This window comes from Caenorhabditis briggsae (genome assembly GCF_000004555.2).
Source record: "Caenorhabditis briggsae complete genome, chrX, whole genome shotgun sequence".
NCBI classification, from domain to species: Eukaryota; Metazoa; Nematoda; class Chromadorea; order Rhabditida; family Rhabditidae; genus Caenorhabditis; species Caenorhabditis briggsae.
The window spans coordinates 12,014,622-12,028,237 of NC_013491.2; the positions used below are offsets into that span (position 1 = coordinate 12,014,622).

A 13,616-nucleotide genomic window follows, 5' to 3' on the forward strand; every position below is an offset into this window, starting at 1 on the left:
AATTAAGAATTTTGAAAATGCATTAATTTAAGAATTAAAAAAATGATCTGAAACAAAAACGTACTACTTTTTGAATATTTTGTCTTCTTTTTCAATCTTACTATCATATTTCGGAAATCATCTTTTGTCAGGGCTCCGTTAAATTTTCTTTTCTCCATTTAATAGGTTAACTGTCATTTATGACTTTCAACTTTACCGAAGCACACGCTCTGGTACGCCTCGACACACGTACAACCCCCATGGTCGGAGAAGCGCGAGGGAAAGAGGGAAGAGGTTCAACACCCTCGATACGTAATATGATTATACATGTCTCATGATGATTCGATCAATAACCGAACGCGACAGTGCGTCGAAGGCCGGTTGGCCGAAAGATCCATTGTGTGTCTGTGTCTCAAGCACTTGTTGTATACACGCACTCACTCTCTCACTTCCTCCAATTCGGCCCTCACTCTCCCGAAACCTTCCGTCTCCCTTGCGATGTTTTGCTTTCCATTGCTTTTTTTCGTTCGGTTCGTCTCTCAACCAATCTAAACATTTAACCCGGGCCTCACGCACCGTATTGAGCATTGTGTTCAGCTTTTTGTATTCTTTGTTTTTCTATCTTTTTAAAGATTTTCCTTTCTCAAAAATTTAATTGAAAAATCGTTCATGAATATTGGGCAATTATCTTTTGCGACATCAGCGGAGAAACGTTTTTGTCTTTTACACACCTAGTAGTGTTGTCTATTTCTTCCACACCCAGTCATAATCTTTGAGGTTTTTCTTCAATGAGAGAATTTCTTACAGTAGTGAAACTTATGACCTTTTGCATAATCTATCAGTTCCCCTGCCTGCACATTTTCACGTGCGTGTGGTGCAAAAAGATCTAAAACAATACAAAAATCGTCCCGACATGACGAGAAATGACATCATCACAGTCAGTTTCTCCCTCACAACCCTTTCCTTGATACTTTTCCCCTATCAATTCGTTTTTTCTATTTCTAAAAGAACAAAAAGATTGTGAAGGAAAACGAAATCGTCATCGGAAATGGGTCGATCAGCAGCAGTAGTTGTTCCTGTGTCAGATTTTTTTGGCCTCTACCCATGACTCACTTACTGTCATTTGTCGTCCTCTCTCTCCATGATTATAAATCTTTTCTCAATCCTTTTTTCCTCCTATAATCAACCATCAAGTTGCGTGAACGAACCCCCAGTTAAGCCTCTCTGAATCACTAGCCAGAGGACAATGTAAACAGTATCTTTTTTAACCATTGCAATGTTTGGAAGTAAAAGCAATATGTGTTCATTTCATGAGTTGTTGAAATGTTTTTGATAAGGTTTTTGATAAGCTCCAAAAGCATGTGACTTTTGAAAATATTGATTATTGGTTGATTTTGTAGGAGAACATTTATGATTTCCGGTATTTTCCAATAAGTCATGAGGAACATAAAAAACTTTATAAAGCTATTTTTGCTATTTTTCATTCTTTTTACGATTTGTTACTATTCTAGAAACAGCTCAAGTTATCCGTTGAAAAATTAGTGGACGGTCAAACTATATCGACTGTTTTATTAATTTTTTTTAAACTTTAGATTATATTCATTTTTCCGCGCTTTAGTTATAGTACCGTACAAAAACTTTTATTTGAACTATCTCAGTAGTGAATACAGAATTTTCCGTGTCCTGAAAAATTATCCCAGTGTTTTTCTATTGCTATGAAAAGTTATTCTGATGATTTACGTTGTTTGTAACCAAAAAAAGTGCCAAAAATGCCCGAATTTACACTGGAATGGGTTGTTTTGTATATTCAAATATCTCTTAACTCGCATGTCAAATTTTCGCAGTAAGTCATTCACAAAAATGATACTCTCACTTTATTTAGGATATTCTGAAAGTTGAGACAAAATCGAAACATTCTGAATTACTTTTTCAGAGCTTATGACCAGAAATTAGCTATTTTTAAACAATTTTCTTTGTTTTTCTCTGTCAAAAATTCGCTAATCGACATTTCAGTTTTTTTCGTGTGATATTATATCACAGCTATATCATTTTGTTCATCTAGGAAAATAGAGTATAGCTGATACGAACAACTGTTTTTCTCCCAACCACTCCTCCTCCAATCGCTTGGCACAGATTTCAAAACTAAAAAATATACTGACACATCCACACGATGCGTTGATCTTTTTTGATCTTTTCAATCGTTTTACATAATTGTTCCATAGTCTGTCTGTGTGTTTCATCACAAAATACTCGCAAGTTGTTTCTCTGATCTTCTTCGCCTTCTCCTTCTCCCTCCATCATTGCGAAATGAGTGCGAGAAGAGTTGCTTCCGTTTTTTCCTCTCTGGAGGTTTTTTTGTATAGACAAGAGACACATGTCTCCCGTTGCATCTTCATTTCGGACCCCATTGCTCCCACTCGGTGTTTTTTTATTTTCCCTCGCCTTCTGTCTTTTTTTCATGTGAGACTCTAACATGTTATCAATTTCCTCCTTAAAACGGAATTTCTGGTTTGTAATTCGGACTGTGAATACTTGATTCTTATCGTTCTAAAGGGAGCAACCCGGGTTACAACTGATATGCGGGGTTTTTTCTTCTATTTTCTGCTGCTTAAGACAAGAAGGAAGAAAGAGAGAAAGAAGCAAGTTATGTGAAACGTCGCAAGTGTTTCAATTTTTCAACATCTGCTTGCTTCTCCTGTTTTCTCTATTCCTCTTATTCTTTCACTCTAATTTTTCTATTTTTTGTCATTGTTTCCCATTTTCCGGTTAATTTTTCTTATTTCGTTCTCAAGTCTTCAATTAACATGTACATTTTCAGGAGGCTGACAATAGCATGTCTTGCGGATAATCGACAAAATGGACATCGGCCCGTCGTCGCGAAATTCGGCGAAGGAGCTGATCAGTCGAAGTTCCATTTTCCGCTATTTGGTGCTGTTGACATGCTTCGTGTCAGTAATTGACGGACAACTCAACGGGAAACTCAATAGTAATGGCGTTTATGTATCACGAGACGAACTGCAGAATAAGAATGTATGTAATCTATTGGAAAAGTGTTAAAATAACAAAGTGGGAAAAATAAGAGTTAGAATAGGATCTGTTCTTGAACATTCATTTGCAATAAAAGCTTCTTTGGGGATAAAAAAAACAAGGAATTTGGAACAAAGTTCGAATCAAATCTAACTGAATTACTAATATTTTCCTTTCTCAGGTTCTCGGAGTCACAGAAGGCTTTGGTGTACTCGTCGTTGCCACTCATTCAAAACTCCACGTGTTTGAGAACGATGAAGAACGTAAGACTTCCAAATATCCTCCAAATGTATCGATTAATCATTCAGGACGAACAACCGGTCACGTAAATTTGGATATGCAACCACGTAGCAAATTTATTGAACTCAAGCTTCTCTCAAAATCTGAAATATGCTACTGTGACGAATCTGAGTGCGGACTGTGTACATATTCCGGAGTAACGTCTTCTTGTTCGAAACTTCAGTTACACGAGGATGAACCCAAAATTCAAGAAGTATTAAGCGCGTCCGCTGTAAAGCTTCAGTCATCTGGTGATACCCTGTTAGCGGTTTCATTCAGAAATGTGGAGGATGACTTCAGAACGGTGATGCTCAGATACAAATCACAAGATTCTGGGTGAGATTTGGAAAGCTATATTAGTTATTCAATTATGTTTAAATTTCAGAAACAACTACCCAATTGCATATCATGCGGAGCCAAAGTTTATCGAAAACTACGTACTGACGGCTTTTGAAAAAAATGGATTCGTGTATTTTGTGACGACTGCGACACAGAGCTTTGCGCCTGATCTGATTCTTCATGGAAACGCCAAACCGGTTACGGTCACAAAAGTGATTCGAATGTGCTCAGGAGATCAAACTCCAGATATGGCATCAAAGATTTCTGTGCTTGTTGGATGTGATCAAGAATGTAAGATTTTCAAATTCAAACTTCTCAGTAATTTTTCTCAAATTGCAGATCAAAGCATCAGTTCACGAGGCGAAGCGGCTGTCTACGATAATGAAAACGGACAGCTTAATGTGATCAGTTTTAATCATTCATCTATGGTATCTAAAATGGAATTTCTCGTGGTTAATTTCACTTAAAATTGATTTCAGGCTCATGTGATGTGCCGATTCAAATTATCCAATCTCGAAAAACGATTCGGCAGTGTGTGGAGTTTTTGTCAGGAGACTTCATTCAACGAGATCCCCGGAAAAAAGAACCAGTGCATCTTTCCACCGATTTTTGATGGTATGCGGAAAAAGAAGGGATGTCTCGTTTTCAGTCGAGTAGATGACGAGCTGATTCCAACGCTCTGTGCTAAATATGGCGTGAGTTTTTAAACGATTATTTTAAAAAAGTTAATCAGTTGATCGGTGTTCAGAGGGATCAAGTACTGGATAATTGTCAGCTTCATCAAGCAAAATCAGACAGCTATCGATACGGATGGTTGGAAGATTTCAACGTTCTTCAAGGAGAACTAATGATGAAGTAAGTTTCCTATTCAGAATGAGATCCTAGGACTACCAGTTCTTTCATTTTTTGAAATGCAAAAGTCTTGGGTGAAACTCTCAAAAGCTGCTGTAAGTTTTGTGTATTATAAAATTGTTTCAGAGTTCCTTTCCCTTTTTTGGAAAAAGTTGATGCTCTGATGATTGATGGAGGTGCATATTTTGCAGCCACTTCTGGTGATTCCGGTCACACTGATGTTATTCGCGTAAGGACTCATTTCTACTCTTTAGAAATTCATTGTCAGTTATTAGTTCTCCCCCTCGGAAAGCGCTGATTTCAAGGCAAACTGGAGAACCAACATCACAGAAACTGGAAAGTTCTCGATTTCTAAAATTCAGGAAAATCGCCTACTTTATACTACTGTTGAAGGAGTAAGTACAGTAATTCGTCGATTTTTTCACAAGTAATTTTTCAGCTTCAAAGCGTTCTCATCTCTTGCAAGGAGCTCTACCCAACCTGCAACTCATTGAAGTCTGGAGGATGGCAAGATCCACTGGATTGTTCTTGGTGTGCTGATGAGAACTCGTTCCGTACCATCACGGCGTCGGAAGTCGGTAGTTGCAAAAACAATCTAAAATTTGAATGCCCGCCAAGCATGCGATGGGTAAGAAATGTTCAGAGGAAATAGATGAAACTCTATGTATTCTCAGATTCACAAATACAACAACAATTCTGGATTCACCGCGGTGGTAGATGGGTTCCGAGCTCTGAAAAATCCAAAGTTGAATGCATGTGGAACCAACTGTGTTGTCACCGTGGTGGATGCATCCAGTATCCAATGTGATACCAATCCAAATGATATCATTGATGACTCTTGTAAACAAGTGTATTTGAGTGGAACAATTGGAGACAAAAACTACTCCTTCCCATTCGATTACCAACAAGCTGACAGAGGAACTCAAACTGATGTCAAGAACTCACAAGCCGAGGGACAAAAGGGTAGCAGTCCTGGGTGGAAGGTTGCTATTGCTATTATCTCGGTTATGACTATTATTCTCATCGTGGCGTTTATCGTGTACTGGATGAGAAATCGATTCCCAAGAATTAAACCTCATGTGAGACCACCATTCCGTGAAACTATCGAGAATGAGTACCGCATGGGAAGTTTACCGGGAAGTCTGACCCAAGTTGTGATCAATGGAGATAACTACGTTAAAGTGTTCAGGTATATCCTAATTCATTTTGGAAGCTTTAATTTTTTTTCATAACTTTCAGAAGTTTCCCACCAGATTTGAAAGTGGATTTCAAACAATTGAGAGTGGACAAAACGGATCCTATTGGCCAAGGACACTACGGAGTAGTCTACAAAGCCATCTATGCACCATCCAAGACGCATGAAGAGAAGGTGGTCTGTAAATATTTGAAGGACGGAAAAATTTCTGAGTTTTACGATGAAGGTATCTTTTTTCGATTTTATTAGTTTTTCCAAAAAAAATTTTTTTCAGCAAAAACCATGTCGGAATTCAATCACACCAATATTCTAAGATTTATTGGGTTGGCGCTAGACGATGTTTCCCATTTTCCAATTATCATTACCGAGTGGATGGCAAACGGAGATTTGAAGGTTTTCATCAGCAACACGAGCATTTCTATCAAAATGCGAGATTTATTTGAGTTCGCATTAGATATTGCCAAGGGAATGAACTATCTTCACGAGAAAAAATATATTCATCGAGATCTCGCTTGCAGAAATTGCTTGTGAGTATTTTAACAACCTGCTAAAAAAGTATGAATGTTTTTTCCAGGTTGGATGAACATCAACGTGTCAAAATTGCTGATTTCGGTTTGTGCAGGAAAGTGAACATGGAAACGGGTCTTTACGAGCCACATAATGAAAGAGATTTGCCACTTCGTTGGTTGCCACCGGAGATCGTTGAAAGAGGGGTGAGTATTTGTTGTATCTAGTGAACAGTGGTCCACACTAGACAAATCTTGACTAACATTTGTCATCAGGTCTGGCTATTTTCGGAAAATTTGCTCTAATGGCTTTTTGAGTTTTTGACTATAAAAAATTTCAACAATACTCCGCCGTAACGCTAATTTCGAAATATAAAAGTTGTCAAAAGTTTCAAAATTTCGAAATCTGATCCGGTCTGACTTTTATAGGACCAGAGTAAAATTGAGCCAAAGTTGATGATGAAGGGACCTAAATTATATCCCGAATCCTTTTGAGACTCATTATCAGTCAATTACTTTTGCAGTATGGAGTCCACTCGGATATTTGGTCATATGGAATTGTGATCTGGGAGCTATTCACCCGAGGAGCCACACCATACCCTAACAGGTCAACGAAATTCCTTTTGGACTGGCTCCGAGATGAATCAAATCGATTGGATAAACCACCATATTGCCCAGCTATTTTGTAAGTTATTTTCAAATTCACAAGAAATATAATTATTGATTTTTAGGTATACTGATGTGATGCAAGCGTGCTGGCGAGCCATTCCAGAGGAGCGACCGCAATTCAGCGAGCTGGTCACAATCATTCCAAACGTTGTGAAATATTTGGAAGGATACGATCGCTCACAGTTACATGCTGGTTATGAGCGAGTAAGTAGTAGGTGCTGCTTGCTTTTCTTTTTGTTCCCCTACCCCAACATAAGATTATAGAATTTCGAATTTTTTTTTGAAGAAAAAAAACAGGTTTTCACATCTTTTAATTAAATCATAACTTACTTTGTTCCTACCGCAACCTAACACGAAGGTTTTAACTGGTGGTTGTATTTTTTGTGAGACGTGGTTTGTCGTTTTGTTTTTACGTTCTGTTTCGTTTCTCGTTTTTGGAAATACTTCCGAAGTTTCATTCAAACCACTTTAATTTTCACTTTTGTTGACTTACCCCCAATATTTTGAAGCTCATAATCATTAAATTTCTATGTTTCAGGTTTCTGAGCTTATCACATCACGACCAAGCATCTCCAACATATCAGAATGAGCCTTCTCCAACCGAACCACTTCTTCGTAAAAAACCGTTTCAACATACCGATGTATCCGACTATCTTGCCGATTCCGAAAGTCCCTCCAGCCGTCCTTCAACTTCAAATGCAATTCCAAGCACTTCTGAATCTCAATACGAATTATTGAGCGGAACTTGTGAAACTCCGGTTTAAATCTAAATTCCCTTAATAGATCTCAAATAGTTTCTCATTCAGTTTTCTGTAAATTGCTTCGAACTTTGTCAATTTTTCAAAAATCTTTCATATAACATTTATGAAACATCCACAATCAAACGAATCCCGTTCCTCGCGCAATCAATCCGATTCTGTTCTCCATTACTGGTAATCGTCTTGTGATTTTTATTGTACTGTCCCTTTTTTTTCAGATGTTTGTTCAATGTCTTTGGTAACTTATATGCGTTTTGTGCGTCTTCCTTAATACGGAAATAAAAATGAATTTGAATTTTTAGAATAAAGGAATATTTCACGAATTTGAACAAAGGATAGTGTAAGACAAGAACGGAATAAATACAAATGGCATAAATTATTGGCAAAAATTGTGTTCATTCACTGTGGTTTTTTACTGTTTTCGTTGCTGAGGCTGGATTCTGTTAATCTCTTCCCGAATTCGTGGAATCATTTCTGGAGAGAATTTGTGGATTGTAGGGGCCACCGCGTCTGAAAACAAGACATTTCGAAAAATAGTTTTCAAAATGCACACCGCGAACATTTTATTTCTCTATTGTAAATATTTTCGAGACCAAAACCGACCTATTAATGTCCTCCATGGGTCATTGTGTGCCATTTCCTTCTTTGTTTCCGCGAACGCACTTAATGCGGCCGAGAAATAGTTGTTTGCCTGATTTCCGAGTTCCGTGAAGTTTAGAGAATTGGATTTCAACTGGTTGAGCAGCGGGTTCACCGCTTCTAATGGAGACGGGGACGGTGTAGTGGTTGTTCGTGTAAAGTCAATCTCCGGTGGAACAAATGACGGGTTTTGTATGAACCATGGTGAAACGTACTGAAGGATTAGTATGTGGAGGATAGCGTTAAGATAACTATAGTACCATTCCTGGAGCTTGAGTTGGCTCCTCCTTCACTCCGTCATCATGCCAATTGATTTCTACTCTCAATGGTTGTGTAATATTTTGCTCGGGTGTCATTTTGAAATTAAAGGAAACTGGAGGAGCAGCGAGCACATTTTCATTAGGTTTAACAACCGGAGCCAATAAACTAGACAGTGTTGAAACCTGTATATCATTTTTCTATATATTTTTGAAGATCCCTAACTCACCTGAACTGCATCAGCTTTGTAGTTCCATGGAACATAGGTTTGAGTTGGTTTATCACCTGCTGGGATGATAGTTCGTGTTGTTCTCACAATATCATTTTTCAGAGTATTTGGATTCTTAGTGGTATATGGATTTGGTAGAAATTTATGCACAATTTTTGGCTTCTGCGTTGTTGTTGTTGTCCTTGGAGCCATTGGCGCTCCCCGTTCATCAACAAACACCGTTTTGATAACTGGTCCAGCTGATTGAGACACTGTTGGTCTCGGCTTATTTTTAGAGTGAGGATCAGTTCGTCTCATAATAGGAAGACTAGTACGCGTGATGATTCCATCTATCACTGGAGGAAGTTCTGGCGGATGAACAGTCACATAGGTGGTAGAAGAGGTCGTTTGCGCAATCAGCGACTCTACAGGAAGTCCCTTCCTAAGTTCGGGTTCCGGTTTTCGACTCAAATCGTATTGACATTGCATTGGATATTCTTTGTTGGTTAGCACCTTGAAGGAGAACTATGTGAAAAAACTACGAAAAAGTTGTCAATACCTGTTGCATTTGTCCGAAGAACTGTGCTGCTTCAGTGGTACACTTTTGCCCAATTTTTATATAGGTGCAAGTAGATGCTTCAGAAAGTTCAATTTTTGTAAGACAATCCGGACGTGTACACATTTCTCTAGAAATATAATTTATGTTTTATCAAAAATTTTCATACTCACTTGCAAGACTGTAATTTATCTGCGAAAATTGTGTCATTCCTATTACAATCAGCAGTTTGTGGTTCAGCCAATACTTCTTGTATACATTTGCTTCGTCTCAAGAAAATCTTTTGGCGTTGAAGGGAGAATGGAGCACAGAAATAGGTGTGAAGACGTTTTCCACGTTCCAGTTGCATTTTTTCGGATGGAGTTCCACATTGTACCATTTTCTGATCAAAACATGGAAGTATCCTGCTATACGTCCTAAAATAGAAGATCAGTAAGGAATATAGAGACCAAAAAGATGAGAAACAAACCTGCAAGTGTGCATGAGCTTTGCTTCTGTTGTAATATTGAAAACCACTTCTACAGGGTTCATGTTAAAGTCAACTTTCTGGGCGCTCAATTGCATCACACAAGGTAAGAAATCTTTCAGCTGACAACATAATGAGACTGGAAACAGAAAATATTCGGAAGAAAATGTGAGAAACGGTTACCTGTGCATAATGTGGTGGAAAAGAGCAGTAACCGCATTTCTGTGAAACTGTTGAACTCTCTTAATCGACCCGCAAAACGAACACGCCTGGAATGATAGAGGGGAACAGTTTTGAAGAGAAATGAAAGAGATTGGAATGCGGTCTAGACAAATCCGGAAAGTCGATTTGAAAAGAATGACTCAGATTACGCACGTGCGTGCATAGATACACAACCACACGGCAAACCATATGCACATTACACACAAATTGCTTCCATCCAAATAAAGGCAGTGCTAAGAGCTGGTCGGGAAAAGGCTGAGGTGTCAATCTCAGCGTCTGAGGCTACCTAGCATCTCGCGTTCGGTTTCGGGCCCTACCTTTTTCTAGTTTCTACCGTAGTGTCAATATTGTGAGTTGAAGGAAATGCCCGAGAGAGGCGGGGTAGACGATGAAATGTAATTGCGTGGACGAACCTCGATTTCTGATCGCGATAGTTTGAAATTGAGATGCTGGGTAAAAAAAATAAAGAAAAAACTTTTGCGCCGGTGCATTGCGGCGCTTATATTAGTCAATCAGATGGGCAAATATCAGTTCCAGGAAGTGTGAAATGGAAATCGGCAAGGCAAATTCTAATGATACAGGTGTGAGAAAATAGAGTTTTGATCTGACAAAGAAAGTACCCGAAGTGTCCCCTCGCTTTTTCCTAGATATTAGTGGCAAAAAATGTGATTTTCTCCAACTAACACAAAACAAAAAATATAAGTTGCCCATGCGCAGTTATAGCAGAATGGCAAAACTTTTTGTGATTCGTGAAAAAGAAACTAAACCAACTGAATATTTTACTCTTAGAGATTTTATGTTGTATATGGAAAATGATCTCAATAATATCATGTATACATGGAATTGTTAAAAAAAATTATTTTTTCAAAAATATCTCGTAAATGAACGGTGAGATTTATATTTGAAACCATAGTTGTGTATTATGATATGAGAGGAATCGAATAGACATAGTCTCCCAAAGGTGTTTTTTCGAAAGTCGACATTTTTTGATTTCATACGATCGGACCATTCGGACACTTCGCATCCTAGTAAATTTCTTTGCAAAGATAGAATAAAGGTGTAGTAAAGTTTTTTGTAGCCTGTAATTTGTTCTACAAGATACATGTTAGCTAATAATTTTACTTTCTATATGTACAAAGTTATGATTTTTTGAATGGACTTGATCCACTTTTTCTGAGAAATCACAAAAAGTTTTGCCATTCTACTATAACTGCGCATGGGCCTCTTATATTATTTGTTTTGTGTTAGTTGGAATAAGGCCCATTTTTTGCTAATGATATCTAAGAAAAAGCGAGGGGACACTTCGGGTACTTCTCTTGTGAGGAACTGGATCACGGTCAGAAACAAAAACCAAAAAACTGCTCAGGGCGTCCATGCGGTGAACTTTGACACAACCAACGTAAATACTGCAATACCTAGAATCTCTCCAAGCCATAAACTGTGAGTCTGAATATCTCATTTCTTGTAAAAGATTTGAACAAAATGGTGAACTGACAAAATGTTCATAATGATATCAAAAATATTTGTTTTTTTTCAATTAGGCACTTTTTGATATCTTTCAAACGATTTGAAATAAATTGGACTGAATTGAAAAGTTAAAGGATTGTGGGGAGGGGGACTCTAATGGAATGCTTACAGTAACTTTGGTTTTTGTAGAATATATTTAAAAATAATCAATTGATTAAATGTTTATAATTATTTGTTAGATATTTCATTAGTGAGCCACTTCCTGATATTTCTTACAGGATCAGAGTTAAATGGGTTCAAATGTGACGGTAGAGGGGAATTTTTAATAAAGGCATAAAATGTGCTAAACTATTGACTTTAAGGTAACTTACTAAAGTCACTGACTTAGAAATGACATGCAGTTCTTACAGTTTACAGGGTGGCTTTTAATTATTGACACCGATTCAAGCCTTCATAACTCTCCTAAAACTCGATGAAAAACGTCAAAATTTTGGATTAAAAAATTTCAGACGCACAACATTTATATTAATACAAACGTTTTTGAATTCACTTCTTTTCACTCCGGCGACAGCCGTCAGAGGCTTCGGAAAGGAAACTACGGCGGCACCGTGGTAGTTTTAGCCTAATGGTGCCCATATCTTTTGAAAGGGGGCCTGGATAATTTATTGGATATAAATCTGAGGAGAAAGCGATTTATTCTTATGCCTAGTTCAACTCCAGAGATATGAGTTTGAACCACCCTGGGGTGTCATTGGCCCTGCAAACCGTGGCTGAAGCTTGTCGGAACACCCAATATTAAATGTTCTAGTAGAATCCAAACTAAGGCAGCATTTTGATCAGTTGGATAGTAACGATAGCTGATTTTGGTTTGGAAATCGAGGAAAACAAGGGATTTTTCACAATTTCCAGTGCTTCCATGAAAGATCTTAACCGAATCGGAAGGCAAAGTTCTATATGGGTTTTTTTCCTTATTGACAGACATACATTATATGTTTGAATATAATTTTGTAATTCAGGACAATTTTGTCAGCTTTGGCTAAAAAAAAATCATCACTCGAAAGTGGTGTCCTCATGCGAGTATTAGGCGCGTGCCGCTTAGAAAGTTTCGGTGCTTTTTGAGTCTCAACTATTTGTTTTATGTTTTTCAAAGAGATTATTTGGTAATTTTAGAAGCGTTTGAAGCTGTTCTCTTTTGATAATTATTTTCATCAAGCGTCGGGCCACTTTGAAGTCAGCAGCGAGCTTTCTGTGACTCTAGTCTGAATTTCAGCAAATCCTCTTTTTCGCGGCTAGAACGATCGTAACTAATGTCACAGTTACTTGAAAATTAGTTATTAGACGACCCACGTCAGTGTAAATGAGAAATACGTAATTGGCGGTACCAGCAACCAACATGCGGTCCAGACGGACTGGTTTTGTAACATCCTTCAGCAGGTTACCTTCAATTGAACCGTTGATGACGAAAACGATGGTTGGAAAATGAGCCACCATTTTCTTTAGACATAAAGTTATGTCATGAAATTTGGCAGGAATATTGACACTGAGTAGAGGAACGAGAAAAGTATAAAACAAACTGAATTAGTGCGCTTGGTATGCCCCAGACCTAGCTCGCACGTTTGGTGTCAATAATTAAAAGCCACCCTGTACTTAAAGAATCAAATGTATAGTTCTGAAATCCCAAATAGAACAAAATAACTAAACATAGCAAAAGACAGAGCATCCAACTTCTGGACTTTCTGAACCAGATCACTTTTTGCGCAGTTCGTTTGAATGAAAAAGCTCAGATTCGTGATGATGTTCAAGAACCATCACCGCATCCCTTCACATGTAATTTGACTCCCCTTATACCTAAGTTGACCGGAAGACACTGGTACATAAATAACATGACCTTCCTAGCCCGCCAAAAGTAAACAGTCTCTATTCCAGATTCCGTTTCTCACTGTTCAATCTCAATAAATGTTGAATGAAGAGCAAAGTAATGTTCTTTTGTATTTTCTTGTGAACGAAACAAGGGTTAGCACCATTTGGACACGACATTTCCGAAAGTGAGCACCGTTCAGAAATCTGTTTATTTCACAGAAGAGAAAAAATAGCAAAATATAAGAAGAACACTTGAGAAGAAATGATGATTACGTTTCACATGACACATAAAGTTTCCATTCTGAGACAATGTTGAGGCAATGAGGCAATTGGAGA

The 13,616-nt window shown here is 37.9% G+C and overlaps 2 protein-coding genes across 2 annotated transcripts; one reads left to right on the forward strand and one right to left on the reverse strand.

The window, feature by feature from the left end:
* Positions 1-2,835: 2,835 nt before the first annotated feature.
* Positions 2,836-7,610, forward strand: CBG10839 (the record flags this gene model as incomplete). Its single annotated transcript, XM_045239854.1, has 15 exons — positions 2,836-3,009; positions 3,188-3,621; positions 3,671-4,052; positions 4,104-4,319; positions 4,373-4,479; positions 4,603-4,705; positions 4,752-4,880; positions 4,916-5,104; positions 5,151-5,665; positions 5,716-5,897; positions 5,946-6,198; positions 6,246-6,384; positions 6,702-6,862; positions 6,909-7,061; positions 7,385-7,610. The coding sequence occupies 15 exons, from the start codon at positions 2,836-2,838 to the stop codon at positions 7,608-7,610; spliced, it is 3,363 nt and encodes a 1,120-aa protein (XP_045094375.1).
* A 406-nt stretch (positions 7,611-8,016) lies between these two features.
* CBG10840 lies at positions 8,017-9,829 on the reverse strand (the record flags this gene model as incomplete). The annotated part of the gene is made up of 7 exons (XM_045239855.1): positions 8,017-8,114; positions 8,208-8,457; positions 8,504-8,701; positions 8,731-9,222; positions 9,269-9,395; positions 9,439-9,681; positions 9,735-9,829. The coding sequence occupies 7 exons, from the start codon at positions 9,827-9,829 to the stop codon at positions 8,017-8,019; spliced, it is 1,503 nt and encodes a 500-aa protein (XP_045094376.1).
* Between the last annotated feature and the right edge of the window lie 3,787 nt (positions 9,830-13,616).